At 58.8% G+C, this 25634-nt stretch overlaps 2 protein-coding genes across 2 annotated transcripts; both read right to left on the minus strand.

Moving 5' to 3' along the window:
- Positions 1-779: 779 nt before the first annotated feature.
- Positions 780-3499, minus strand: MYADML2 (myeloid associated differentiation marker like 2). The gene has a single exon (XM_009433533.5). The coding sequence runs from the start codon at positions 2876-2878 to the stop codon at positions 1955-1957; it is 924 nt and encodes a 307-aa protein (XP_009431808.1). The 5' UTR covers positions 2879-3499; the 3' UTR covers positions 780-1954.
- An 8149-nt stretch (positions 3500-11648) lies between these two features.
- Positions 11649-20228, minus strand: NOTUM (notum, palmitoleoyl-protein carboxylesterase). The gene is made up of 11 exons (XM_016930947.3): positions 19634-20228; positions 18688-18740; positions 18519-18614; positions 17983-18043; positions 17419-17477; positions 16867-16969; positions 15945-16136; positions 15712-15812; positions 14551-14698; positions 13397-13444; positions 11649-12403 (listed from the first exon to the last, which is right to left on the minus strand). Exons 1-11 carry the CDS (start codon positions 19954-19956, stop codon positions 12097-12099), a joined length of 1491 nt encoding a protein of 496 aa, XP_016786436.1. The 5' UTR covers positions 19957-20228; the 3' UTR covers positions 11649-12096.
- Positions 20229-25634: the final 5406 nt, after the last annotated feature.

A 25634-nucleotide genomic window follows, 5' to 3' on the forward strand; every position in this document is an offset into this window, starting at 1 on the left:
TCCCAGCCCTGGGTCCCCTCCCCTTCCTTTCTGTCCCTCAGGACCTTTGCGAAGGTGGCAGAGGACCACCGGACAGGGAGGAAATTGGGAAGTTGGTGACAAATAACTCGTTTCAGAATTCTGGCCACGTGAAAAAAAGGAGAGAAGGAGGCTGGGTCCTCTCCAAGACTGGTGCCCAGGTCTCCCCTGAGTCAGGAAGCAGGTGATCCCTATGCCCCCTCTGTATCGCCCTCAGCCAGCGGCAGGCCCTGAACAGCTGACTGCCCTCATCTGGGATCTGCCATTGACCCCAAAACACCCACCCCCTCTGAGTAAAGGATGTCGGCCGGACCCTGTTTGTTGGCTAACGTGAGCGAGACCCCTCCTCAGCGGCCAGTGAGGCCCCTTCCTCACATTCTTCATGGCAGCAGCACAGGCCTGGCTGTGGGGACCGCCGTCTAAAAGGAGCAACAGTGCGTCTGTCCGTCGCTGTGTCCAGGGCCTCTCAAGACCCCCAGATGGGCGTGGGGGAGGAGGTGGGTGCTGCGGGCCTCTGGGAGGGACGGGCATGAGCCACAGGCCTGTCGGAGCCAGGCTGGCCTGTCACCCCTGTGAGGCAGAAGACGCTGCCTGCCCCTTCCCCAGGAGGCTGCTCAGACCCTCGGGAGCCCAGCCTACCCTGACTGTGATCCCAGGCCACTTCCTTCCTCAGCCTTCCCCCAGAGCACGCTAGGAGGGGTCGCCAGGAGGGGCAGGTGCCCACAGTCCCCTCAGAAGAGACTGCTGGTCCAGAGGCAGGGTACGTATAAATGTCAGCATTTATTTCCTGCTCAAGGACGTCAATGGGGCCCAGTCAATGGGCTGAGGGGCTGTTGTGCCACTGCCCACCTGGCTTGGACTCAGGGGTGGCCAGTGGGTCAGCTCCTGGCTGGACCAGGCTGGGCTTCTGTGCAGGCGAAGCTGGCTGGAGCCTGGAGGATGATGGCCCCGGCGTCAGGAGGGTTTCGGCAACTGGACCCTTGAGCAGAGGCAAGCAGTACCCAGACTCTGTGTCCAGCGGCCGCCCTCAGCCGGGCTCCCTCCCAGTGCCACAGATGCCCACAGTGCACAGATGCCCGCCCGGCACTGCTGAAGCTGCTTCGTCACAGCCAATGGTGAGTGTCCAGGTGGGGCTCCGTGGCTATGGCGGAACCAGGTCCTCCCCGTCCACTGTGCACTCGGTGCCGCCGGGCTCTGCAGGCTCTTCCAGGCCACCCGCGCCACCTCCAGCCTGCGGAGACTCCGGAGGAAGCCTGCTTCCAAACACTGTGGCTACCAGCCCAGAGGCTTCCCGGACGTGGGTGGGAGAGGCTGGTCCAGATTTCTGGCTCCTTCTCTGTGAGCTGGCACAGCTCCTCAGGCAGGGCTCTCTTCCCAGGGTTCTGGGAGCTGCCTCTCTGAACCAGGAGTGATTCCGGCTCCCCACGCCCCTCCCTCCCCTTGCCTGGCCCAGCTACTCTCCTGGGTTCGTCTCCTCTGGAAGTCATTCCTCTTTCAGCTTGCCTTACCCAGCCTGAGTGTGGTCTCCAGACACTAATGGAGGTACTGGGTGCCTCACAAATGCTTCTAGCCTCCATGTCCCCAGCTGCAAAATGGGTCACAACAGCAGCTGCTTTAAAGTTTTCCCTTATGATGTTCCAGTGACCAGCACTGAGCCCCAGGAGCGCTGGGAAATGGTGAGAGAGAGTGAGTTGGGGATTGGCCTAGGTGAGGCTCTCCCCTGCGTCTGCTCAGGGCCTCTGCCCTACTGTCCTGCCCCTGTCCCTCTGAGCCCAGTCTGGAAGTCGGGGAGCGACCTCTCCCGTTGTACTTCATCTCCCCTGAGCCCGCGGCTTCCCTCCTGCTTGCTACGTGACACTTTGGTTCACCTGAGTTTCCCTCGCAGAGCCTGGAGCTGGTGGCCAGAGAGCAGAGGTGGGTGGGCTGCCACTGTGGGCTACAGGCTGGGCACGAAGCGAATCCTCTGGGAGTAGGCGAGGTCAACGACGTACAGGAGCAGGTTGACGTAGGTGAAGATGGCCACCACCAGCTGGCTGTCCCAGGGACAGCTGCCCCGAGCACAGTTGGGGGGCCGTTTGGGTTCACCGTACTTGGGATCGAAACAGAAGACTGGCCAGATCACGGCAGCGCTGAGGTACAGGAGCACAGCCAGGAAGGTGTACACCACCACCAGCCGGTCGAAGGGGCAGCCCAGGCCCCCTGTGTGGCCCATCACACTCAGGGCCACCACGGCCACTGTGGCCAGGAAGCACAGGCTGTAGACGGCCACACACCACTGGGTGGCCACGTAGCGCCCATAGCGGCTGTCATGGACCAGCGCCCCGAAGATGATGCAGGCCACGAAGGCCTGGACGATCTTGAGGAGCCCCGACACCGTGGCCATATAGCTGCTCACCTGGCCGGGCCGGGCCCGCGTCAGGGCCACCTCCACAGCGTAGGCCAGGAAGAGGAGCCCGGCGAAGACACTGGCTGCCAGGCGGAAGTCCCTGGCAGCACAGCCGGCAGGCTCAGGGGGACACTCCCGCCGGGCGAAGTACAGCGGATACAGGACCGCAGCCGTCGCGCACAGCAGGGTGGCCAGCATGGCGAAGGCGGCAGTGAAGTTGCCCCAGGAGAGCCGCAGGCAGCCGTGGAGCCGTGTGAACTCACAGGCCACCACCAGCGCAGAGACGGCGAAGCAGAAGCCCCAGGCGGCCATGCAGAAGGTGCCCTGGACGCCCGCAAAGCCACCCCGGTGGGCCACCAGGCTGAAGGTAGTGCAGCCAAAGGCCAGCTGCAGCACGCGGGCTGTGCCCACGGGGGACGTCACGGCGCCCAGGTGCAGGTACGCACCCCCAGGGGGCTCCATGGTGCTGCCCATCTGGCCAGCCACGTTTCCAGCTCACACAGTCCCCCAAGGCCCTGGGGTCCCTGCTGGGCCAAGGCCCCTCAGTCCTCTGCGGTAGTGGCAGGTGCCTGCAGCCTGCAGAGGCAGTGACGACGGTGACATTGCAGCAGGGCAGCCTCTCTGCTGCCTATGTGAGGCGGCCCCCCCCCCAGCGCTATAAATAGACAGCCGTGATCAGAGCCCCGGAATAGCAGCCTGCGTGCCTGTCCCCATCTTAGAGAGACATCTGACCCCTGGTCCCCTGTGGAGCCCCTGCCGGGACCATTAACCCATTGGCTGCTGGCACCACCCCCACCTCCGCCTCCCGCGCACCTGCATCTGTCAATCCGGTCAGTTGGTTTCACGCTTGTGGGGGAGGGGGAGGGAGAAGGAGGGGAGCAAAGAGCATGAGGGTCCCCACGGGGTAACCCCAGCTCCAGCAGCCTCCAGGGCCAGCTGTGCGGGGGAGGGGTGTAGGAGGCAGGAGGCGGCAGCCCGGGCTCCTGGGGCTCGCGGGGGTCGGGGGTGGTTTCCCCAACATTTATCTCACCCCTTCCGGATGGCCGCGTGGTTCAGAGCCTGCATGGGCTTCAGGATCCTGCTGTCATTGCCTGGGTTCACAGGGCTCTGCTGCGGCCAGAGGAGCAGAGCATGGAGACCGTGGCCTCTGCTCCCCGAGCCCCACTCCCCACCCTCATTCTGTCTCGTCCCTAACCTGCCTGGGGCGGAGACATTTGACTGTTAGTTACTGTTACTGTCTGCAGGGGCCATTCTGGGGCTTTTCACTTGTCCTTCACATTAAACACCTAGAAAAACACTCAACTCTTCCCTTTTTTTTTGAGATGGAGCCTCGCTCTGTCACCCAGGCTGGAGTGCAATGGCGCGATCTCGGCTCCCAGGTTCAAGCAATTATCCTGCCTCAGCCTCCCAAGTAGCTGAGATTACAGGCGTGAGCCACCATGCCTGGCTAATTTTTTTGTATTTTTAATAGAGACTGGGTTTCACCATGTTGGCCAGGCTGGTCTTGATCTCTTGACCTCATGATCCGCCTGCCTCGGCCTCCCAAAGTGCTGGGATTATAGGCATGAGCCACTAGGTCCGGCCCCTCTTTTTTTTCGAGATAGGGTCTAGCTCTGTCGCTCAGGTTGGAATGCAGTGGTGAGATCACAGCTCACTGCAGCCTCGACCTCCCAGGCTCAAGTGATCCTCCTGCCTCAGCCTTTTTATTTATTTACTTATTTATTTATATAACCACTTGCACTCACTTCCAACTCTTCCATTTTTAAGCTAAAATATGAAATGTTTTTAAAAAGGAAAAAAATGATATCTTTTTTTTTTTTTGAGACGGAGTCTTGCTCTGTTGCTCAGGCTGGAGTACAGTGGCGTGATCTCTGCTCACTGCAAGCTCCGCCTCCCAGGTTCACGCCATTCTCCTGCTTCAACCTCCCGAGTACCTGGGACTACAGGCACCTGCCACCACGCCCGGCTAATTTTTGGGATTTTTAGTAGAAACGGGGTTTTACCATGTTAGCCAGGATGGTCTCGATATCCTGACCTCGTGATCCACCTGCCTCGGCCTCCCAAAGTGCTGGGATTACAGGCATGAGCCACTGCGCCCGGCCGGAAAAAAATGATTTCTTACTAATTTTTTTTCTTTTCTTTTTTTTTTTTTTGAGACAGAGTCTCTCTCTGTTGCCCAGGTTGGAGTGCAATGGCGCAATCTTGGCTCACTGCAAGCTCTGCCTCCCGGGTTCACGCCATTCTCCTGCCTCAGCCTCTTGAGTAGCTGGGACTACAGGTGCCCGCCACCACGCCTGGCTAATTTTTTGTATTTTTAGTAGACACGGGGTTTCATCATGTTAGCCAGGATGGTCTCGATCTCCTGACCTCGTGATCCGCCCGCCTCAGCCTCCCAAAGTGCTGGGATTACAGGCGTTAGCCACCGCGCCCAGCTTTGTTACTAAAAAGAGAAAGAAAAATTGCCTGTAATTCCATCACCTGGATTCAACCACTTTGAACATCTTCCGGTATATCCTTGTAGGTATTTCCTGGACTTTTTAGTTAGAAAAACTTAAATCCAGCCGGGCGCGGTGGCTCACACCTGCAATCCGAGCACTTTGGGAGGGGCTGAGGTGGATGGATCACGAGGTCAGGAGATACAGACCATCCTGGCTAACATGGTGAAACCCCATCTCTACTAAAAATACAAAAAAATTAGCCAGGCGTGGTGGCACGTGCCTGTAGTCCCAGCTACTCAGGAGGCTGAGGCAGAAGAATCGCTTGAACTCAGGAGGCAGAGGTTGCAGTGAGCCAAAATCACGCCATTGCACTCCAGCCTGGGTGACAGAGCTAGATTCCGTCTCAAAAAAAAAAAAAAAAAAAAAAAAAGGGCTGGGCGCAGTGGCTCACACTTGTAATCCCAACACTTTGGGAGGCCGAGGAAGGCGGATCACAAGGTCAGGAGAGATTGAGACCGTCCTGGCTAACACAGTGAAACCCCGTCTCTACTAAAAATACAAAAACAAAATTAGCTGGGCATGGTGGCACGCACCTGTAGGGCAGCTCCCAGCTCCTCGGGAGGCTGAGGTGGGAGAATGGCGTGAACCTGGGAGGCGGAGCTTGCAGTGAGCTGAGATCGCGACAGAGCGAGACTCCTTCTCAAAAAGAAAAAAAAAAAAGAAAAAGAAAAAGAAAAAGAAATGCCTACTGAATCTCTGCCCTGGGTTTCTGAGACAGAACTTCTAAGACCCTTTCAGACAGAGGCAGGAGGAGTCTTTTATTGTGGTATTTGGTCTTTGACCCTGGTTCCTGACATAGAGCTCCTAAAACCTTTATAATCTCCTAACCTATAGGATCATCTGACATGGGGCTCCCAATCCCCTTGAATTTCCTGGGTGACAGGAGCGTCTTTTGTTCTAATGAGGCGACTCCTGGTGGGCTCCTGGACAGCCTTGGGGTGGGGGGTTGGTGGCAGCTACTATGTGATCAGAAGGGCAGAGCTTCTAGCCCCACTTGCAGCCTCCAGGAGGGACAGGGGCTGAAGGCTGAGCTGATCACCAGTGACCAATGATGTAATCAGTCATGCCTACGTAATGAAGTCTCCATAAAACCCAAAAGGACAGGGTTGGGAGGTTTCCAGGTGGTGGAATGCTTGGAGGGTCCTGGAGGCTCCCTGGAGAGGCCTCCAGATGAACAGCATTGCCTCTATCTGCTGTTCATCTGGGTCCTTTGTCACACATGGGGAAACATAAATAAAGTGTTGGCGGAGCTCGGTGGCTGACGCCTGTCATCCCAGCGCTTTGGGAGGCTGAGGCAGGCAGATCACTTGAGCTCAGGAGTTCCAGACCAGCCTGGCCAACATAGTGAGACCCCATCTCTACAAAAAATACAAAAATTGGCTGGGCGCAGTAGGTCACGCCTGTCATCCCAGCACTTTGGGAGGCCGAGGCAGGTAGATCATTTAAGGTCAGGGGTTTGAGACCAGCCTGGCCAACATGGTAAAACTCTGTCTATATTTAAATAAAAAAAACAATTGGCTGGGTGCAGTGGCTCACACCTGTAATCCCAGCACTTTGGGAGGCCAAGGTGGGCGGATCACGAGGTCAGGAGATCGAGACCATCCTGGCTAACACGGTGAAACCCCATCTCTACTAAAAATACAAAAAATTATCCAGGCGTGGTGGCGGGCGCCTGTAGTCCCAGCTACTCAGGAGGCTGAGGCAGGAGAATGGCATGAACCCGGGAGGCAGAGCTTGTAGTGAGCCAAGATAGTGCCACTGCACTCCAGCCTGGGCAACAGAGCAAGACTCTGTCTCAAAAAAAAAAAAAAAAATTGGCTAAGTGTAGTGGCACATGCCTGTAATCTCAGTTACTGGGGAGGCTGAGGTAGGAGAATTACTTGAACCCAGGAGACCGAGGTTGCCGTGAGCTGAGATTGCACCACTGCACTCCAGCCTGGGCAACAGAGTGAGACTCCATCTCAAAAAAAAAAAAAAATGAGTTGGGCGTGGTGGTGCACATCCGTAATCCCAGCTACTTGGGAGGTTGAAGTAGGAGGACTGCTTAATCCCAGGAGGTTGAGGGTGCAGTGAACTGTGATTATGCCGTCACACTCCAGCCCGGGCAACACAATGAAACCCCACCTCCAAAAGTAAATCAATAAATAAAAATGAGGAAAGTGCTTCCCTGAGTTCTGTGAGCCACTCCAGCAAAGTCACAAAACTGGAGGAGGGGCCATGGGAACCTCGGTTGGCCAGAGGGCGGGTGACACCTGCTACATTTGGTCATCTGTCCTCAGGTTCCACACCCAAGTATTCAACAAACCTCAGACTGAAAATACAAAAAATACTGGCCCGGCGCGGTGGGTCACGCCTGTAATCCCAGCACGTTGAGAGGCTGAGGCAGGCAGATCACCTGAGGTCAGGAGTTTGAGACCAGCCAGGCCAACATGGTGAAACCCCATTTCTACTAAAAATACAAAAATTAGCCGGGCGTGGTGGTGGGTGCCTGTAGTCCCAGCTACTTGGGAGGCTGAGGCAGGAGAATCGCTTGAACCCGGAAGGCAGAGGTTGCAGTCAGCCGAGATCGTGCCACTGTACTGTAGCCTGGCGACAGAGCAAGACTCAGTCTCAAAAAGAAAAGAATAAAAGGCAGGGCGCGGTGGCTCATGCCTGTAATCCCAGCACTTTGGGAGGCCAAGGCGGGTGGATCACAAGGTCAGGAGATCGAGACCATCCTGGCCAACGTGGTGAAACCCTGTCTCTACTAAAAATACAAAAAATTAGCCAGGTGTGGCGGTGGGCGCCTGTAGTCCCAGCTACTCAGGAGGCTGAGGCAGGAGAATGGGGTGAACCCGGGAGGCGGAGCTTGCAGTGAGCCGAGATCGCGCCACTGCACTCCAGCCTGGGCGACAGAGCGAGACTCCGTCTCAAAAAAAAAAAAAAGAAAATACAAAAAATAAATAAATAAAACAGTAAATAAGGCCAGGCGCAGTGGCTCATGCCTGTACATCCAGCACTGTTGGGAGGCCGAGGTGGGTGGACCACCTGAAGTCAGGAGTTTGAGACCAGCCTGACCAACCAACATGGTGAAATCCCATCTCTACTAAAAATAACAGAAATTAGCCAGGCCTGGTGGTATGTGACTGTAATCCCAGCTACTCCAGAGGCTGAGGCAGGAGACTTGCTTGAACCTGGGAGGCGGAGATTGCAGTGAGCCAAGATCATGCCACTATACTTCAGCCTGGGTGACAGAGGGAGACTCCATCTCAAAATAATAGTAATAATAATAATAATACAAATAATACAAATTTAAAAAGCAATACTATGTAACAACTGTTTACATAGAATTTACATACTAGGTGTTATAAGTAATCAAGAGGTGATTTAAGTCCAGAGGAGGGGGTGCAGAGGTTATATGCAAATAACATGCCATTTTGTATCAGGAACTCTGGCCTTGTGGATTCTGGTGTTTTGGAGGTACTGGATCCCATCCCCCAAGGATACAAAGGGACAGCTGTACTTAGGACTGGCATCTGAAGTGGAGGACACTCTTGTGGGACTGAGACCTTAGCCTGCAGGATCGGGTACTGTCTCCAGGGAGAAAGCGTCACAATGGAACGGGGTTGGAGGATGCCTAGTAGGTGTCCGCAGAGACTGGATGGAGCAGGGTTGGAGGACGCCTAGTAGGTGTCCACTGGAGACTTGCTTGGTGTTTGGGGAAAATCCCCACACACATTTTGGTGACCAGAGATGAAGTATTCCGTGTTGGATGTTGACTGTTGAGTGTGTGAGAGCAGGGAAAACACTGTTTTTTTTTCCTGTCTCAGACACCAGCCCAGCCCTGGAGTCAGCCGTGTCTCCCAGGAACCTGGTTCCTTGTGTTGGGGGAATGGCATCAGAGACCAAGACATGGGGGCCAGGCACGCTTGTTGCTGCTGTGGTATACATTCACAAACGTTAACAAATATTTTTATTTTTACTTATTTATTTATTGAAGATGGGGTCTCGCTCTGTTGCCCAGGCTGGAGTGCAGTGGCATGATCTCAGCTCACTGCAATCTCCGCCTCCTGGGTTCAAGAGATTCTCTTGCCTCAGCCTCCTGGGTAGCTGGAATTACAGGCACGCAGCACCATGCCCAGCTAATTTTTCTATTTTTAGTAGAGACAGAGTTTCACCATGTTGGTCAGGCTGGTTTCAATCTCCTGACCTCGTGATTCACCTGCCTCGGCCTCCCAAAGTGCTGGGATTACAGGCGTGAGCCACCACGCCCGGCTGGCTTTCTTTTTTTAAGTACAGAGTTTAAATTTGTAATGTTGTCACACAGTGGAAGTTCCCTGCTTCCAGTCCCTGAATAGCAAAGGCTATGCCTCGGCCATCGCTGCTGGAAGAGACACGGCTCAGTGTTGGGTGAATGTCCTGACTGTTTTCGCCCCAGAGAATGAAAGGCGCCAACCGTCCTGGGAAAGGTGAGAAGTCAGCGTGGACAAGCTGGGGTGACCATCACTGCGGAGCTACAAGCCAGCGTCCTCTTCGTGTCCTAGGGCTCGTTTTGTCCCTGGTCCTGTAGGACAGCGTGGCAGCGATTGACCGATTGACCATTAGGTGAGCTGCGCCTCACAGGTGTGAGACACCGCACCTGGTCCTTTTTTTTTTTTTTTTTTGAGACAGGGTCTTGTTGTCACTCAGGCTGGAGTGCACTGGCGCGATCACTGCTCCCTGCAGCTGTGACTTCCCAGGCTTAAGTGATCCTCACACCTCGGCCTCCTGAGTAGCTGGGACCAGAGGTGTACATCACCACACCCAGCTAATGCTTTAATTTTTTTTTTAGAGACGGGGTCTCCCTTTGTTGCCCAGGCTGGTCTCAAACTCCTGGGCCAAAGCGATCATCTCACGCTGGCCTCCCAAAGTGCTGGGGAGACAGGCTAGAGCTTCATGTTTTTGCCCCAGGAATCCCACATCTGGGGTTTAGTCCACAGACATACTTGCCCTTATGCAACGTGATGACCACACGACAAGGCTATGCACATGCACCCTTTGCACCTGCGTGTGCCACAGAGCCCTCCGCAGGCCCTGGACTGTCACACCTGCGGCAGCTCGCTGCGCGCCCGGAAATACAGTGTCAAGAGGAGGAGACACCAGTGTGTAGTGTGTAGCCATCTGTGTAAAAGAAAAAAATGCATGTATGTCAACGTGTGCACCTGTTTACCGGAATTTTCACGAAATGATCTCTGGGAATATCCACAAGGTAACACTGTTTGCCCTTGGAAGCAGAGCCAGGGAACCTGGGCTGTGGGGGAAACGGGCATTCGCCCTCATATCTTCTGCATCTTTTGAATTTTGAACCATGTGCAGGAATGACCTAGTAGAAATAAATAAAATGCAAATGTTTAAGGAATTGTCAGCTGGGTAGGAAGTGTTCTGGATTGATAAGAGTTTTGAAACTAGGGGCTGGGCGTGGTGGCTCACATCTGTAATTCCAGCACTTTGGGAGGCCGAGGCGGGTGGATCACCTGAGGTCAGGAGTTTGAGACCAGCCTGGCCAACATGGCGAAAACCCATCCCTACTAAAAATACAAAAATTAGCTGGGCGTGGTGGCACATGCCTGTGATTCCAGCTAGTCAGGAGGCTGAGGCAGGAGAATCGGTTGAGCCCAGGAGGCAGAGGTTGCAGTAAGCCGAGATTGCGCCACTGCACTTCAGCCTGGGAGACACAGCGAGACTCCGTCTCAAAAAAAATTTTTATTTTATTTTATTTTATTTTATTTTTTGAGACGGAGTCTCGCTCTGTTGCCCAGGCTGGAGTGTAGTGGTGCAATGCAATCTCGGCTCACTGCAACCTCTGCCTCCCGGGTTCAAGCGATTCTCCTGCCTCAGCCTCCCGGGGTAGCTAGGATTACAGGTGCACGCCACCACACCCAGCTAATGTTTTATGTTTTTGGTAGAGACAGAGTTTCACCATGTTGGCCAGGCTGATCTCAAACCCCTGACCTCGTGATCTGCCTGCCTTGGCCTCCCAAAGTGCTAGGATTACAGGTGTAAGCCACCACGCCTGGCAAGAGTTTTGAAACTAGAGAGAAACGGGGGTCGCACGGCACTCTGAGCGCGACAGATGCCGAGTCGCTCACTTGGAAATGGCTCATTCTGTGTTATGCGAATTTCTTCCCAATAAAAAAATAAAATGAAAAGGGGCCAAGTGCAGTGGCTCACGCCTGTGATCTCAACACACTGGGAAGCTGAGCAGGGAGGATTGCTGGAGCCCAGGAGTTCAAGACCAGTCTGGGCAACAAAGGGAGATTCCATCTCTACAAAAAATTAAAACAGTAGCCGGGTGTGGTGGCGCATGCCTGTAATCCCAACTATTCAGGAGGCCAAAGTGGGGAAATTGCTTGAGCCCAGGAGTTCAAGGCTGCAGTGAGCTGTGATTGTGCCACTGCACTCCAGTCTGGGCAACACGACGAGATCCTGTCTCTAAATAAATGAGTAAGTAAAAAGAAACGCAGCTGGTGCCATCCGCCCTGGGAAGTGGGTATCTGCAGAAGGGCTGAAGGGAAGCAGGGCCCCTCCAGAAGATCCTGCTCTGAGTCTGTGCATCCAAGAAGGGGTCAGAGTTGGAGAGTCCCCATGGCTCCTCCCTTTGTCTCCCTGCTGCCCTGGGGCTGGGGAGGGGAAGTGGGGGAGGGAGAGGAGGGGAGAGAGGGAGGGAGAGGAGGGAGGGGAGGGAGAGGAGGAGGGGAGGTGTGAAGCAAATAAACACGCCGGCAGGGTGAGATTCTTTTTTGTCTTTTTAAAATCATTTTTAAAAAGTTACAAAACAATATCATTCATCATATATTCTTTTCCTTTTTTTAAAAATTAAAGTAATAAAAAAGTCACTTTATAAAATAATATAAAAGGGCTTGATGGGTGGGGCCGGGGGGGGGCTGTCTGAGCTGGTGGACTGAGGAATCCAGTGCTTCTCTTCTGGCTACCCCCTCGTCGTCGGGAAGGACCCCCAGGCCACAGCTGGGGATGACAGCAGGTCCCTTGTCTCTGGCTGGGCTGTGGGAGAGGGGCAGGGAAAGCCGGGGCAGGAGGGCAGTGGGCAGACCCAGACAGGGGGACGGCTGGGGCCCTGTCCCGAAGAGACGGGAGGGCCTGCTGGTGGGGGGTGAGGTGGCACTGGGGCAGCGGGTGTCTGGGCCCCTCAGTGCCCGCTCCTCCTCCAGAGTCTGCCTAGCTTCCGTTGCTCAGCATCCCCAGCAGCTCACTGGGCTCCAGTCCCTGCGGCTGGGCCACCGTCTGCATGTCGAAGCCCATGTGCATGAGGAACTGGGCCACGTTCATCTCTTGCCCCGTGAACTGGTCTCGGACGGTGGGGCATGAGGGGTTGCAGTGGGGCCAGGGGCAGCTGTCCACCAGGTGGACGGGGCAGCCCTTGAGGGGGGTCTTGCTGGCCTTGTGGCTGTCATGGAGGCTCCTGTCCCAGCAGTGCAGTGCTCGGGGCAGCGACGTCCCCTTCACCTGGACATCCGTCCAGTGGCTGCAGAGGAAAACCGGGGGGGGGGGGGTCACATGTGGGGAGTGGCATCAACACTGAGGCAGCTGTTTTTTTTTTTGTGAGACCAGCCATGGCAGGATCTCGGTTCACTGCAGCCTCCGCCTCCCAGGTTCAAGCGATTTTCCTGCCTCAGCCTCCCGAGTAGCTGGGGTTACAGGCGTGTGCCACCGCAACTGGCTAATTATTGTATTTTCAGTAGAGATGGGGTTTCACTATGTTGGCCAAGCTGGTCTCGAACTGACGTCAGGTGATCTGCCCCCATCGGCCTCCCAAAGTGCTGAGATAACAGGCGTGAGCCATCGTATCTAGCCTGGGTTTTTTTTGTTTTGTTTTGTTTTGTTTTTTGAGACAAGGTCTCCCTCTGCCTCTCAGGCTAGAATGCAGTGGTGTGATCACTGCTCACTGCAGCCTCAACCTCCTGAGTTCAAGTGATCCTCCCACCTCAGCCTCCTGAGTAGCTGGGATTACAGGTATGAGCCACTGCTCAGCCTGAGTCTTTTTTTTTTTTTCGAGATGGAGTTTCACTCTTGTTGCCCCCAGGATGGAGTGCAATGTTGCAATCTCGGCTCACCGTAACCTCCATCTCCCGGGTTCAAGCGATTCTCCTGCCTCAGCCTCCCAAGTAGCTGGATTACAGGCCCCCGCCACCATGCCCAGCTAATTGTATTTTTACTAGAGACAGGGTTTCACTATATTGGCCAGGCTGGTGTCGAACTCCTGACCTCAGGTGATCCACCTGCCTCAACCACCCAAAGTGCTGGGATTACAGGCGTGAGCCACCGCACCCAGCCGAGGGCTGAGTCTTAATTCTTGCCATACAGCTGTTGGTACAAGTGGCTCTGGCACCCCTATAAGGAAATCCCACCCCTAGAAGCGCCAAGAAGAGGCCCGTGGGAGGCCAAGTGCGGTTGGGGAGCCTGTGGACTTTTGAAGTTGATGTCATGTACGCAAGCTGCCCGGAGCAGGGACACTGACCTCCGGATGATGATCTCATGGGAGAGGCAGGCGGGGGCAAAGCTGGCCCTGTTGGAGAGGAGACAGTGGCTCGTGAGCTCCCTACCCCCTCAGCCCCTTTTCCACCCCCACTCCCCTAGAGCTGTCCCCCGCCTGGCCATCACCCCTTCCTGTTGCTATGGCTGCCAGCTGCTCCTCTGGCCCGGGCCTCCCCCTAGTTGGCCAGCTCCCGGCTGACCCTTATCCCTTTGTGCCTCAGATCCCTGCTCAGAGTCCACCTCTTCCAGGCAGGCCCTCCCAGGTGATGGCAGGAGGCTGCCCTAGACAGGCAAATATTCTGCTACTATCTAGAACTCTATTTTCATTTTATTTTGAGTCGGGGTCTGGCTCTATCGCCCCAGCTGGAGTGTAGTGGTACAATCGAAGGTTGCTTGCCTCCCACAGGCAAGGTTAGCTCACTGTAACCTTGAACTCCTGGGCTCAAGGGATCCTCCTGCCTCAGCCTCCTGAGTAGCTGGGATTACAGGTGATGCCACCATGCCTGGATAATTTTTGTATGTGCAGTAGAGACACGGTTTTACCATGTTGCCCCAGCTGGTCTTGGACTCCTGGCCTCCAGCAATCCTGCTGCCTCGGCCTCCCAAAGGGGTGGGATTATAGGCGTGAGCCAGTGTGCCAGGCCCAAGACCGATCTCGATCTCGATCTCTCTCTCTCTCTCTCTCTCTCTCTCTCTCTCTCTCTCTCTCTCTATATATATATATATATATGTATTTTTTGAGACAGAGTCTTACTCCGTCACCCAGGCTGGAGTGCAGTGGCACAATCTCAGCTCACTGCAACCTCCACCTCCCAGTTCAAGTGATTCTCCTGCCTCAGCCTCTTGAGTAGCTGGGATTACAGGCCCCTGCCACTACACCGGACTAATTTTTTGCATATTTTGTGGAGATAGGGTTTTGCCATGTCGGCCAGGCTGGTCTCGCACTCCTGACCTCAGGTGATCCACCTGCATGGGCCTCCCAAAGTGCTGGGATTATAGGTGTGAGTCACTGCGCCCGGCCTACAAGAGCTCTATTTTTTTTTGTTCTGGTTTTTCTTCTTTTGTTTTCTCAGGACCTCTATTTTTAAATAAGGAGGGAGCTACCCGGCGTGGGGCTCCCGGGGCCCACACACTCACGGCACGTCCTTGAGCGTGTGGCGCAGCTCGCGGCCGAGGTTCTGGATGTACAGCCGCAGGCCCTCCTGCACCGGCTGCCCCGTCAGGTGCACGTTGTCCACCGTCAGCTGTGCCTCGTCAAACAGCCACTGCACCACGAACACAGGGCCTGCGGGCGGCGGGGCTCAGTTCGGCCTCCCCTGACCCCCGCTGCTGCCCCCACCCCAGGCTCACAGCTCAGCACCCCCAGGCCCCTGCAGTGTCCCCCACCCCAGGCTCAGAGCTCAGCACCCCCAGGCCCCTGCAGTGTCCCCCACCCCAGGCTCAGAGTTCAGCACCCCCAGGCCCCTGCAGTGTCCCCCACCCCAGGCTCAGAGCTCAGCACCCCCAGGCCCCTGCAGTGTCCCCCACCCCAGGCTCAGAGCTCAGCACCCCCCAGACCCCTGCAGTGCCCCCCATCCCAGGCTCAGAGCTCAGCACCCCCAGGTCCCCGCTGCTGCCCCCGACCCCAGGCAGAGCTCAGCACCCTCCCAGGCCCCCTGCAGTGCTGCTGAGGCTCACAGGCCAGCTAGCCTTGGCCCAACTCTCCCCAGGGGTGTCAGTCATAAGCCCCCACAGAATGTGGCTTCCTTCTTTCAAACCAGCCTTTTTATAATCCACAGCTTCATAACTAAATCAATAACTAAATCAACAACTAAATCAATAAACTGCCTTTCCTTGAAGACGGGCTCTGTTTAACCCCTCCATGACCTTGGCCTGGTTCTCAGCGACTCCACTTTCACCGAAATATGGTGATGATGCCCTTGCATATAACCTCACCATTCCTCAGAGCGTGGGGCTGGGGAGGAACTAGCCCAGGACCCTGCAGCAGGGAGGGGCAGCATGGGGATGAGCTCCAAAGCACACTAGCCACCGGTATAGGCAGGGTGACCACCTGTCCCACTTTGCCTGGGACTAGGGGGTGTCAGTGCTGAGGGCAGGCAAGTCCCAGGCATGCCGCAGCGACTAAGCCCCCTGGCACACAGCCGGCCTCCTCCCTGGCACACAGCCGGCCTCCTCCCTGGACCAGGGCCGTGGTCTCCAAGCCCAGCCCAGAAGACTGGAGTCCACGCTGGATTTTCAGAAGCAAGGAAGCGTGGCCACCCCTGCTGCCCTGTGTGCTCCGCTCTGCCGCCCACTCACAGCGCAGGGTCGGGTAGACCTTGTAGCCAAAGAAGCAGTTCCACTCCTCGCCCTCCTGGAACTGGCGTCGGCAGCGCTCCGGGACCACCCCATTCCAGTACCTGGAGCCACAGCCACAGGTTAGGCTGCCGTGGGCCTCGTCCCCCGGGGCTCCCCACCCACAGATGCCACTCCACCCAGGCCCTTCTGGGGCAAAGCTGCAGCACGAGGACGGGCCCTCCCCGCTGGGGCACCTGATGCCACGGCGGATGGCCTCCGTGGGCGCGCACGTGATGGTGTCGACGCAGTCTGTGTGGCGATACTGCTTGTTGTCCAGGAACCAGCCGGAGTCAGCCAGGCCTCGCACCTGGATGGCCGGGTAGCCCAGCTCCTCCAGCTGCTCAGCCACACGGTCCACATTCAGCAGCACCCCGGTGCCCCCCGCGCTGCAAGGAGGGCCAGACGTGAGGCCAGGTGGCTGGGGAGAGGCACTCACCTCCCCCGAGCCTGCTCAGCGTCAGCCCGTGCCCCGAGGGGGGCAGGAGTCCTGATGCGTTCTGAACTGCGGATGCATTCTGCATTCTCTGTTCACGTGCAAGACCCATGGCCGTCCCCTCCAGAGCAGGCCAGGGCTCAGGCTGGCAGGCCACATTTCCCTGACACAGCCAGGCTCTCCCCTTCCTCCTCCCCTTCCTCTCTCTGTCTCTTTACCTCAGTTTCCTTATCTGAAAATGAAGATAAACTATGTGGCCTCAGGCCCCATCATCTATTCCCCATTTGTCTCCTGGTCTCCTGTATGCCTGCTGGGATACAGGAACCCACAGGGGTGATCCTCATTTACCGGGCCCTGGAGATGGAGCATTAGTCCATGGCCAACCCCTAACCAACGACTTAGGTCCCTGCAGCCCAAACCTTCCCCTATATCCAACAACCATGGCGTCCAGAAGCATCCTCTGGACAGCGTCTGGTTACCCAGCACTCTGAAGCCAGGCCTCAGAGACGTCCCCAATGATGCGGGTTCTCCCAGCTCCAGCCTCTCACCCTCCTAGCCACCTGCCAAGATCTGCACAGGCTCCACTCCATCCTTGCCTCCCATACAGCCCCACCCCACACCCTTTCCATGCGCCCTGCACACCGTCCTCGCCCTCACCTCCAGCCCTGCCCCGCCCTGCCCACCTGCTCCCGGCCAGCAGCAGCACCTTGGCCCCGCTCAGCCCTCTGCCCAGAAGCTCCCGCACCACCTCCTGGATGATGAGGGCGCCCATGAAGGCGTACTCGTCTGCAAGAGGGAGGGGGTGGCCTCAGGTAGGGGCCTGGACAGAGAGAACCACCTCCTACCCCAGAATGGCTGGCAGAGGAGTTCTTGCCCCACTGGGGGACTAGGAGGAATCTTCTGAGAAGGGGTCAGGGGCTGGGGTGGACTGGAGGAAGGCGGGTGCACCAGGCCATGCTGGGGCCTCCTCCCCAGGGAATATTCAGAAATAAGGACCTCCTACAGTTGTGGACAAGCAGGCAGTGGGAGCATGGGGCAGACACCCTGGGACATACTGTCAAGGGCTTTGAAAGCACGACAAGGCTGAGAGTCAGCTTTTCCCCAGAACCCCCCCGTCCGGCCTCCTCCGTGCCCTGCCGTCCCGCCTCATCCCTGCCCTGCCGTCCCGCCTCCTCCCTGCCCTGCCGTCCGGCCCCGTCCCTGCCCTGCCGTGCCCTGGGAAGGCCGAGACTCACTCTTCTCAGACTTGGATGAAGCCCCGCTCCAAACATCACTGGAGCAGTAGGGAATGAAGCTGCAACACAGAACAGAGTGAGCCTCTCACAGCGCCTGCCGCCCGGCAGCCTCCAGAAAGGACCCCCAGGACAGGACCCTCAGAAAAGACCATCCCAGGACAGGATTCCCCTGCAAGGACCATCCCAGGATAGAACCTCCCCTCAAGAAAGACCTCCAGCATAATACCCCTCAGGAAGGACCAACCCAGGACAGAACCCTTCCCAGGAAAGACCAACTCAGGACAGGACCCCCCAGGAAAGAAGGACCATCCCAGGACAGGATCCCCCTGGAAGGACCATCCCAGGAGAGGACCCTGCCAGGAAGGACCATCTCAGGATAGACCCCTCCCCACCACGAAAGAAACACCTCCAGAACCCCTCTAGGACAGGACCTCCCCAAAAGAACCATCCAGAACAGGACCCCCAGGAAAAACCATTTCAGAATATGACTTCCCAAGGAAGGACCCCCCTGGGAAGAACCACCCTCCAGGCAGGACTCCCAGGCAAGACCCTGTGCCCCCTTACACCATGTTTGCGTTCCACCAGTAGGGGTTCTCCTCCGGCTGTGAGGACAGGATCCCTGTGCCTGGGGACACAGAGGCGGTGGGTCTTTCTAGTGGGAGGAGGCTGTGTAGGGTCGGGTCTGGGAACCCTGGTGAGGAGTTGGGGCTCCTACTTGGCCCCAGGAAAGGAGGTGTGCTGGTGTTGCTAGCCCGAACCAAGGTTGCCGGGAAAGTGGAGGACAGTTGGGTTTAGTTACCCCCGGGAAGCCACCATGGCCACGGTGCCCGCCTAGGCTGGACACCAGGTCTGACCTTGACTTCAACCCCTTGCCCTGCTTTGACCCTGGGGAGGGCCAGAGCCGCTGGGTAAGCGCCTGAATGGTAATGTGGAATGGGCCCCAAAAGGCAAGAGTGAAGGGCGCCCCTTGCTCTTAGGAAACCCGGGCGCCGGGCTGGGCATGATGTGCGGGGTGGGGGCCTGGCTGGGGCTCCAGGACGCGGGCGCGGCTTCCTCCCGGGCCTCACGTCGAGACGCCTTCCCCAGGGCCCGCCGCTGACCTGTGCGAGTGCGCGGCCAGTCTCGGGAGCTCATGAGGCGCCGCATGGTGTCGTATCTGGAGTCGCAGTTCTCGCGGTTGAAGCAGTACCAGCCGCCTGCGGACACGACCACCGCTCAGGCCCGCGCGCACAGACCCCGAGCCTCCCCCCGCCTCAGCCCTGGACGCACCTTCCAGGAAGAGGAGCCACCGCCGGCTGCCCCTGGACTCCTTCAGGTAGTAGCTGCGGGGAGGACGCACCGCGGGGGGTCGGCCAGGGCTGCCGACCCGCCGCGCCCCGCGCGCCCAGCTCTGGCGGAGGGAACGCGCCACCTGTTCCGGCCGCGCGCGACGGTCGCACGGGGGCGCCCTCGGCCAGGCCCACGCGGAGCTCAGGGACGGCGGCGGTCCCGGGAGGTGGCGCTCGCGGGGCGGGGAACGTGCCGCGCGGGGCTGTGGTCCGTGGAAAATCCCCACGTTCCGCCCGGCGCGGGTCCCGCTGTCACCTCGGCGCGGGCGGCGGTCCTCCCGGGGCGCGCGGCGGCGCTTGAAGCGTGAAACGCGTCCGCACTGAAGGAGCGCGCTTGGCGGGGGAACGGGACGCTGCGGGGAGCGCGGGAGGCGCGGGCGGCACCGACCCGGCGGGGGAGCCTTCCTGCCGAGCCCCGACCCCACGCCCAGGTCTCCCGCTGTCCCCGGCTGTCCTCGGCCTGTTGAGCGCGTGGGCGGCCCCGCCGCTCCCCGACCCCCGACCTCACGTCTTTTATCTACTTCGGGGCTGCAAGGAGGTGGGCAGCAGGCCTCTCCCCGCCCCCCGGTGTCGCCGGTTCCCGCTGGAGCCAGGCGCGCTCTCGGGCTGCCATCTCCCCGCCCCGGGACCGAAGGACGCCAGCAGAGCGGCTGGGCCCAGAGGCCGAAGGGTCAGTGCCCGAGCTGGCCGGGGACCAGCCCTTCCAGCGCCGCTCCGCTCCCCACGCGGAGAGTCACCGAACCGGGCCCTCCTCGGGGCCAGGACCGCGGGGCGCCCGACGGAAGCCCTTTCTCCCCGGGGAGAGAACGGCCGCGGCCCGCAGGGAAGGTCCAGCCGGAGACCGGGCGCGTCGGGCGGGGCGGGGAGGTGCAGGGCGCGGGCCTTACCCGGCGGGGCTGCCGTCGTTGCAGGTCACCGAGGTGTTGAGCAGGAGGTGCAGGCGCAGGTCCTCGTTGAGCTGCTGCGCGGAGCAGGGGTACAGGGACTGCGCCAGGCTCTTGACTTGCGCCATAAAGCTGTCCATGTTACCCTCCACGGCCGTGAAGTCCAGCGGGAAGCTCTCCACGGGCTGTCCGGCCGCCGGCGCCGCCTCGGTCCGCGGGGGAGGAGGCGGCTGCTGACCCCGGCGCCGCCAGGTCTTCCTGCCCTCGCTGCCCCCGGCGCAGTGCAGCAGGCTCAGCAGCAGCAGCACGCGCACCCCTCGGCCCATGGCCGCGTCCACCTGCGGGGAGCGGGCGGCCTTGAGGCGGCGGCGGCGGGGGATGCCGGGCCGGGGGTGTCGGGGGCACTGGCCGCTCCTGCTCCCTCGCCCCCGCTCCCGCCCGCCGGGCCTGGCGGAGAAGGCGCGCGCGGCTGGGCGTCGAGGCGCTCGGGGCCGGGTGCCGTCGGCCTCCGCAGCTGGGGCTCCGTGCCCGGCCGTCCGAGGGCAGCGCAGGGTCTGGGTGCGCTGGCTGCGGCCCGCGCCAATGAGCGGCGGGGGCCGAGGCTGGGCTTATTTGCGGGGGCCGCGGCGGCCCGGGTGCCCGCGCGTTAGATGTGCCGCCGCCGCCGCCCGGGCTCGGCGGAGGGGGGAGGGGGCCGCGCTCGCTCTTTTCTTGGCGGAGGCATCGCCTTTTCTTCCCAAACCGCAAGCCTGACGGAGGGGCCTGGACTACCCCGCCGCGGCCGCCGGAGGCGCTCCCGGCCCGGCTCCGTGGGGGGGCAGCGCGGCCGGGCGGCCCCGGCGGCTCCATTCACCGCGGCCAGCCCGGCGCCGCCGCCCCCGCCCCCGGGGCAGCTGGAAGGGGCGGCGGCGACGGGGACGGGCGAGGCTTTTCCGCGCCGGCCGGGGGGGTGGGCGGGGAACTCCGCCCGCGGCGCAGCTGGCCGCGCCCGACGGGCTGGGGGCGCTGGGCAGGCGCGCTCACCTGGAGCCGCCAGTGTCCCTCCCATCCCCCAGTGCCCAGGCCCAGAGCAGGCCGTGGGGGACTCGGACCCCGGCCCGCATCTCCCCACCTCGCGCAGCCCTGGGGCCCCGCTCTCACCGCGGCCAGCGCGGGCGGCCCAGTGGCCCCGTCCTCTCAGCGCCCCTGGCCCTGCGCCGTCCCGCTGGTGCGCCCGGCTCGGCTGCGCTCCCCCTCTGGCGCTGGCGCGGAGCCGCCAGGGACTTTTATCCAGCAGGGCCCCCCGGGATCAAAGCGGCGGCGGACACAGGGCTTCCAGCCGAGGGCCCGGCAGCAGCGGCGCCGGGGCCTCCTGGAGAAGCGGACAGGTGGGGCGCGAGGTCCTGGCTCCCTCGGAGACCTGCGGGAGGGACCGCGCGCCCCAGCAAGGCGCCGCGGGGGAGTCGCCCAGTTCCGGGGCGCTCCTGCTGGCGCTGGGGTCAGAGAAGCAGCTACGACTTAAGGAGATCACGGGACCAGAGGTGAGGTCCTGGATCCCGCCCGCCCCAGCCTGGCTGCTGGCCCCATGCCGAGGACCCCCAAGAACCTGCCCCAGCCGCCACTGGGGGAGGAGGCCAAGGGTCCAGTGGCTGCCCGCTAGGCCTCTGCTTGCGGCCCTTCATGCCACGAAGGGCACCTACCCCATGCTTCACCTTGGAGAGCACCCCTGTCCACTCCCGAGGCTCTGGGCAGTGGGGTTAGAACAAGGTTCCTGTGGGAAATCAGTGCTGGAGCAGGGTGGACAGGAGGGGCTCAGGAGGTTTCCTGCTGGGGTGAGCGGGGGTGGGATGGACAAAAGAAAGGAAAGGACATACGCAGGGCCAGCGAGGCCGGGCAGACTTTCTCCTTCACCCTCCGGTCTGAAGCCTGCTGGGCGTCATGACACGCATTTTAAAGATAGGAAACAGGTCTTACGTTTCAGGACAACCAGGTCTCACGTTTCAGGACAACGATCTAGACGCAAGCAGAGCTTCCAGAGCCCCTCCTAATTCAGCACAGTGGGGAGCCTACGGCACCACGTGGGGCAGGAGAGCAGAGGCACAGGGCGGTGCCTGCAGCCAGGATGCCCCCTGAGCCGCCGGCCGGGGCCCTGTGGACGTCCTCCTTGCCAGCCCCCGGCTGAGTGAGGAGCGTAGGGAGAAAGTCCCAGCGCCGCCTGCACCCGCAGACAGCCGCGTTACCTGGGCTCTTGTGAAACAGAGAGACCAAACGCTGAGAGCTGTTGCCCCGCGCATTCGATGGGTGTAAGGCACCCTAGTGTAAACCACAAGGCCTAAGATCAGGCTGGGGTGCCCTGGAGGTCAGCCTAACCTGGGGACATTCTCAGAGGGAGGCAGGCTGTTACAAACTCAGGTCCCTCTCCCCACAGGGCAGGTTGCAGCATTTCCCTGACGAGGGGAACTGAGGTTCAGGGACACTAACAGAAGAGCTGAGGCTCGCCCTTAGCTCTCTGCTCACTCAGAAATCCCCCCTGCTGTCCCTCCGCCGTCGGGTCAGTTTAAAAGCCAAGTGTGGGGCTGGCCAAGGGCAGTAGCTTCAGACGCAGGTCCCATCCTGAGGCGTTCTCCTACCCACACCCCGGCGGGGAAGGCTGACCCAGGGCAGATTTCAGCGTCCGGCAGGAACCTGTCCGGAGGAGGCCTCTCCCGCCGGGCACCTGTTATTCCAAGTCCGGAGCGTGATGGCATCTTCCAGCTGGCTGCACAGGGTTGATCTTCACACCGCCCTGGCTCTGAGCCATCTCCTGGTGCAGTATGGAGATCCCAGGGAAGGCCTGTGACCTTTCCTTATGCCTGTGCTTCCTCTCATTTATTTATTTATTTATCTTTTTGAGACAGAGTCTTGCTCTGTCACCCAGGCTAGAGAGCATGACGTGATCTCGGCTCACTGCAACCTCTGCCTTTCGGGTTCCAGCAATTCTCCTGCCTCAGTTTCCCGAGTAGCTGGGACTACAGGCGTGTCCCATCACGCCTGCCTAACTTTTTTGTATTTTTAGTAGAGACGGGGTTTCACAGTGTTAGCCAGGATGGTCTCGGTCTCCTGACCTCATGATCCGCCCACCTTGGCCTCCCGAAGTGCTGCGATTACAGGTGTGAGCCACGGTGCCCCGCCGCTTCCTCTCCTTTAAAGCGGGGTGATAACAGTGCCTCCGTCAGAGGGCTGTTGTGGGATTATAAGAGCCCACTTGTGAAAGTGCGCGGTAGGGGTGGCAGTCATGATCACCGATGAAAATTCCAGGATGGGAGAACACCATGCGCATTACAGTTTCTGACGTCTCCTGTAATGCGATGGAGCCTGCATGTTGAACCGAAATGAGTTCACATTTTGGTTTATTCAACACTGGTAGCAGACGCCAGAAAAGGCTCAAACCCAAGACTTCCCCAGAACCTCTCTGCCCTTCCTCCACCTCCCCCCATTCCCCTCTCCTCCGAAGCCCCTTGCCGTGACCGGATGACTGACAAGGCTGCAGCCCTACGGCCGGGGACGGGGCTCCCGAGGCTCAGCAGCTGCTCACACCCATGTCCTCCTCTTGACTCACACCGACTGGCTCTGTCCTCACACTTCCCCAGCCCCTGGGGCAGCTTTATCCTCTGCACCTGGGACTCCCCACCTGGAGTTTTGAGCACCCAGAGCCTGGCAGCAGCTCCCGTGGCGGGTCCTATGGGCCAGCAGGTGCTGGGCCTTTGCTTCCAGGCCACCTGCATCAAGTCGGGGACCAACCTGGCCCTGACAGGTATAAGAAAGGGGGACCCAGGTCCACCAGTAATGGGTCAGATGCTACCTCATGCCCACTAAGATGACCACGATCAAAACACAGAAACTAACAAGCGTGGGTGCAGCCGCGGTGACACAGAAGCCCCAGAGCATCGCTGTGGGGATGGACAGTGCGGTGGCCACGTCCCTCACCATGGAAAACGGTTTGGTGGCTCCTCAGTATGTTACACAAAACACGTGACCCAGCAGGCCCACTCCCAGGGATACACCCAGAGAATTGAAGACAAGTGTTCAAACAAAAACTGGCTCATGAATGTTCACAGCAGGACTAGTCAAAAGGCGGAAAACAGCCCCAAAGTCCATCAGCAGATGAGTGGGTAAACACAGTGGAACACAGCCATACAACGGAATATATTCTAGCCGTAAAACAAACGAAGTTCTGACATACGCTGCACTGTGGGTGAATCTTGAGAATATCAGCCAAGTGACATGAACTGGACGCTGAAGGGCACATGCGGTATGAGTCCATTCATTACGAGTGTCCAGAAGAGGCAACTTCATAGAGATAGAAAGTCCGCTGGTGGTTTCCAGGAGATGGGGAGAAACAGGGAGTGATTACTAATGGGTACAGGATTTCTTTTTTTCTTTTTTTTTTTGTAAGACAGAATCTTGCTCTGTCACCCAGGCTGGAATGCAGTGATGTGATCTCGGCTCGCTGCAACTTCTGACTCTGAGGCTCCAACAATTCTCCTACATAGCTGGGATTACAGGCGTGCACCACCACGCCCAGCTAATTTTTGTATTTTTAGTAGAGATGGGGTTTCACCATGTTGATCAGCTGGTCTCTGACCTCAGGTGATCCACCCACCTCGGCCTCCCAAAGTGCTGGGATTATAGGCGTGAGCCACTGTGCCCAGCTGGTACGGGGTTTCTTTTTGGGGTGATTAAAATGTTCTAAAATGGATTGTGGTAATGGTTGCACAATTTTCTGAATGTACTCTGTCATGTGATTAGATTTTTTTTTTTTTTTTTTTGAGATGGAGTTTTACTCTTGTTGGCCAGACTGGAGTGCAATGGCTCGATCTCAGCTCACTGCAGCCTCTCCCTCACGGGTTCAAGTGATTCTCCTGCCTCAGACTCCTGAGTAACTGGAATTACAGACATGCACCACCACGCTCAGCTAATTTTTTTTTTTTTTCTTGTATTAAGTAGAGACGGGGTTTCACCATGTTAGGCTGATCTCGAACTCCTGACCTCAGGTGACCCACCTGCCTTGGCCTCCCAAAGTGCTGGGATTACAGGCATGAGCCACGGCACCCACCCTGATATTTTAAAGTAGTTAGTTCTGACTGGGCACGGTGGCTCACGCCTGTAATCCCAGCACTTTGGGAGGTCCTGGAAGAAGGATTGCTTGAGCCCAGGGGTTCGAGACCAGCCTGGGCAGCACAGCAAGATCCCGCTTCCATCTAAAAGAATCAGCGGGTAAGACCAACAACGATCAGGCTGGGCACAGGGCACCAGGCGGCGGGGATGAGGCCTGAGGCCCCGTGAGTGGAGTGGCCAGCTTGGGGTGGAGTGGGCCGGCTCCTCTCTAGAAACCTTCCTGGCAGGTAGGGTGTTTCAGAACCCTCCTTTTGCATATTAGACAGATATCCACTTTGTCTGCACCAGAGAGGATGGGTTGGGACAGCCAAGTACCGGCCGCTGCGGGGCCTGCAGTTGCGTCTCGGGTTCCTCGTCTGTAAAACGGGATGAGAACAGCACCTGCCTCACAGGGTCCTCGTGAGCATCAAAGGTGCAGGATGTTTGGGGGCTCCGCTCGGCGTCTCCGGCGATGACCATGTGATAAGTGACAGTTATGCTGCCCAGGCGCCGTGGGGGTGCAGGCGATCCCCCAGGAACCAAGGTTGACTGTGAGGGCAGACATGGGGGCCTGGCGACGAGAGCACCACAGTGCCCATCCCAGGCTGCATGGTTGCGTGTGGTGTCCCTCACAGGGTGTTCCCTTCTCTGCTTCCCTGGCCCTGCCCCATCCCCACTGTCCTGTTCAGGGAGGACCATACAGGGTTCCCCAGGCTCCCATTCAGGTGGCGCCGGGGCTTCTGACTGAGCCTAGACTCTGTGTGCCCCGCGGCAGGAAAGCTGGGGAAACGAAGGCCCAGAGGGGACTCTGTGCTTCAGGAGAGGCACCCCGAGACAGGACGGGGTGAGGGTTCTGTTCACCGCCTTCCCCTGGGGAGGGAGCTGGGGA

The sequence above is a fragment of the Pan troglodytes genome, chromosome 19 (genome assembly GCF_028858775.2).
Source record: "Pan troglodytes isolate AG18354 chromosome 19, NHGRI_mPanTro3-v2.0_pri, whole genome shotgun sequence".
NCBI classification, from domain to species: Eukaryota; Metazoa; Chordata; class Mammalia; order Primates; family Hominidae; genus Pan; species Pan troglodytes.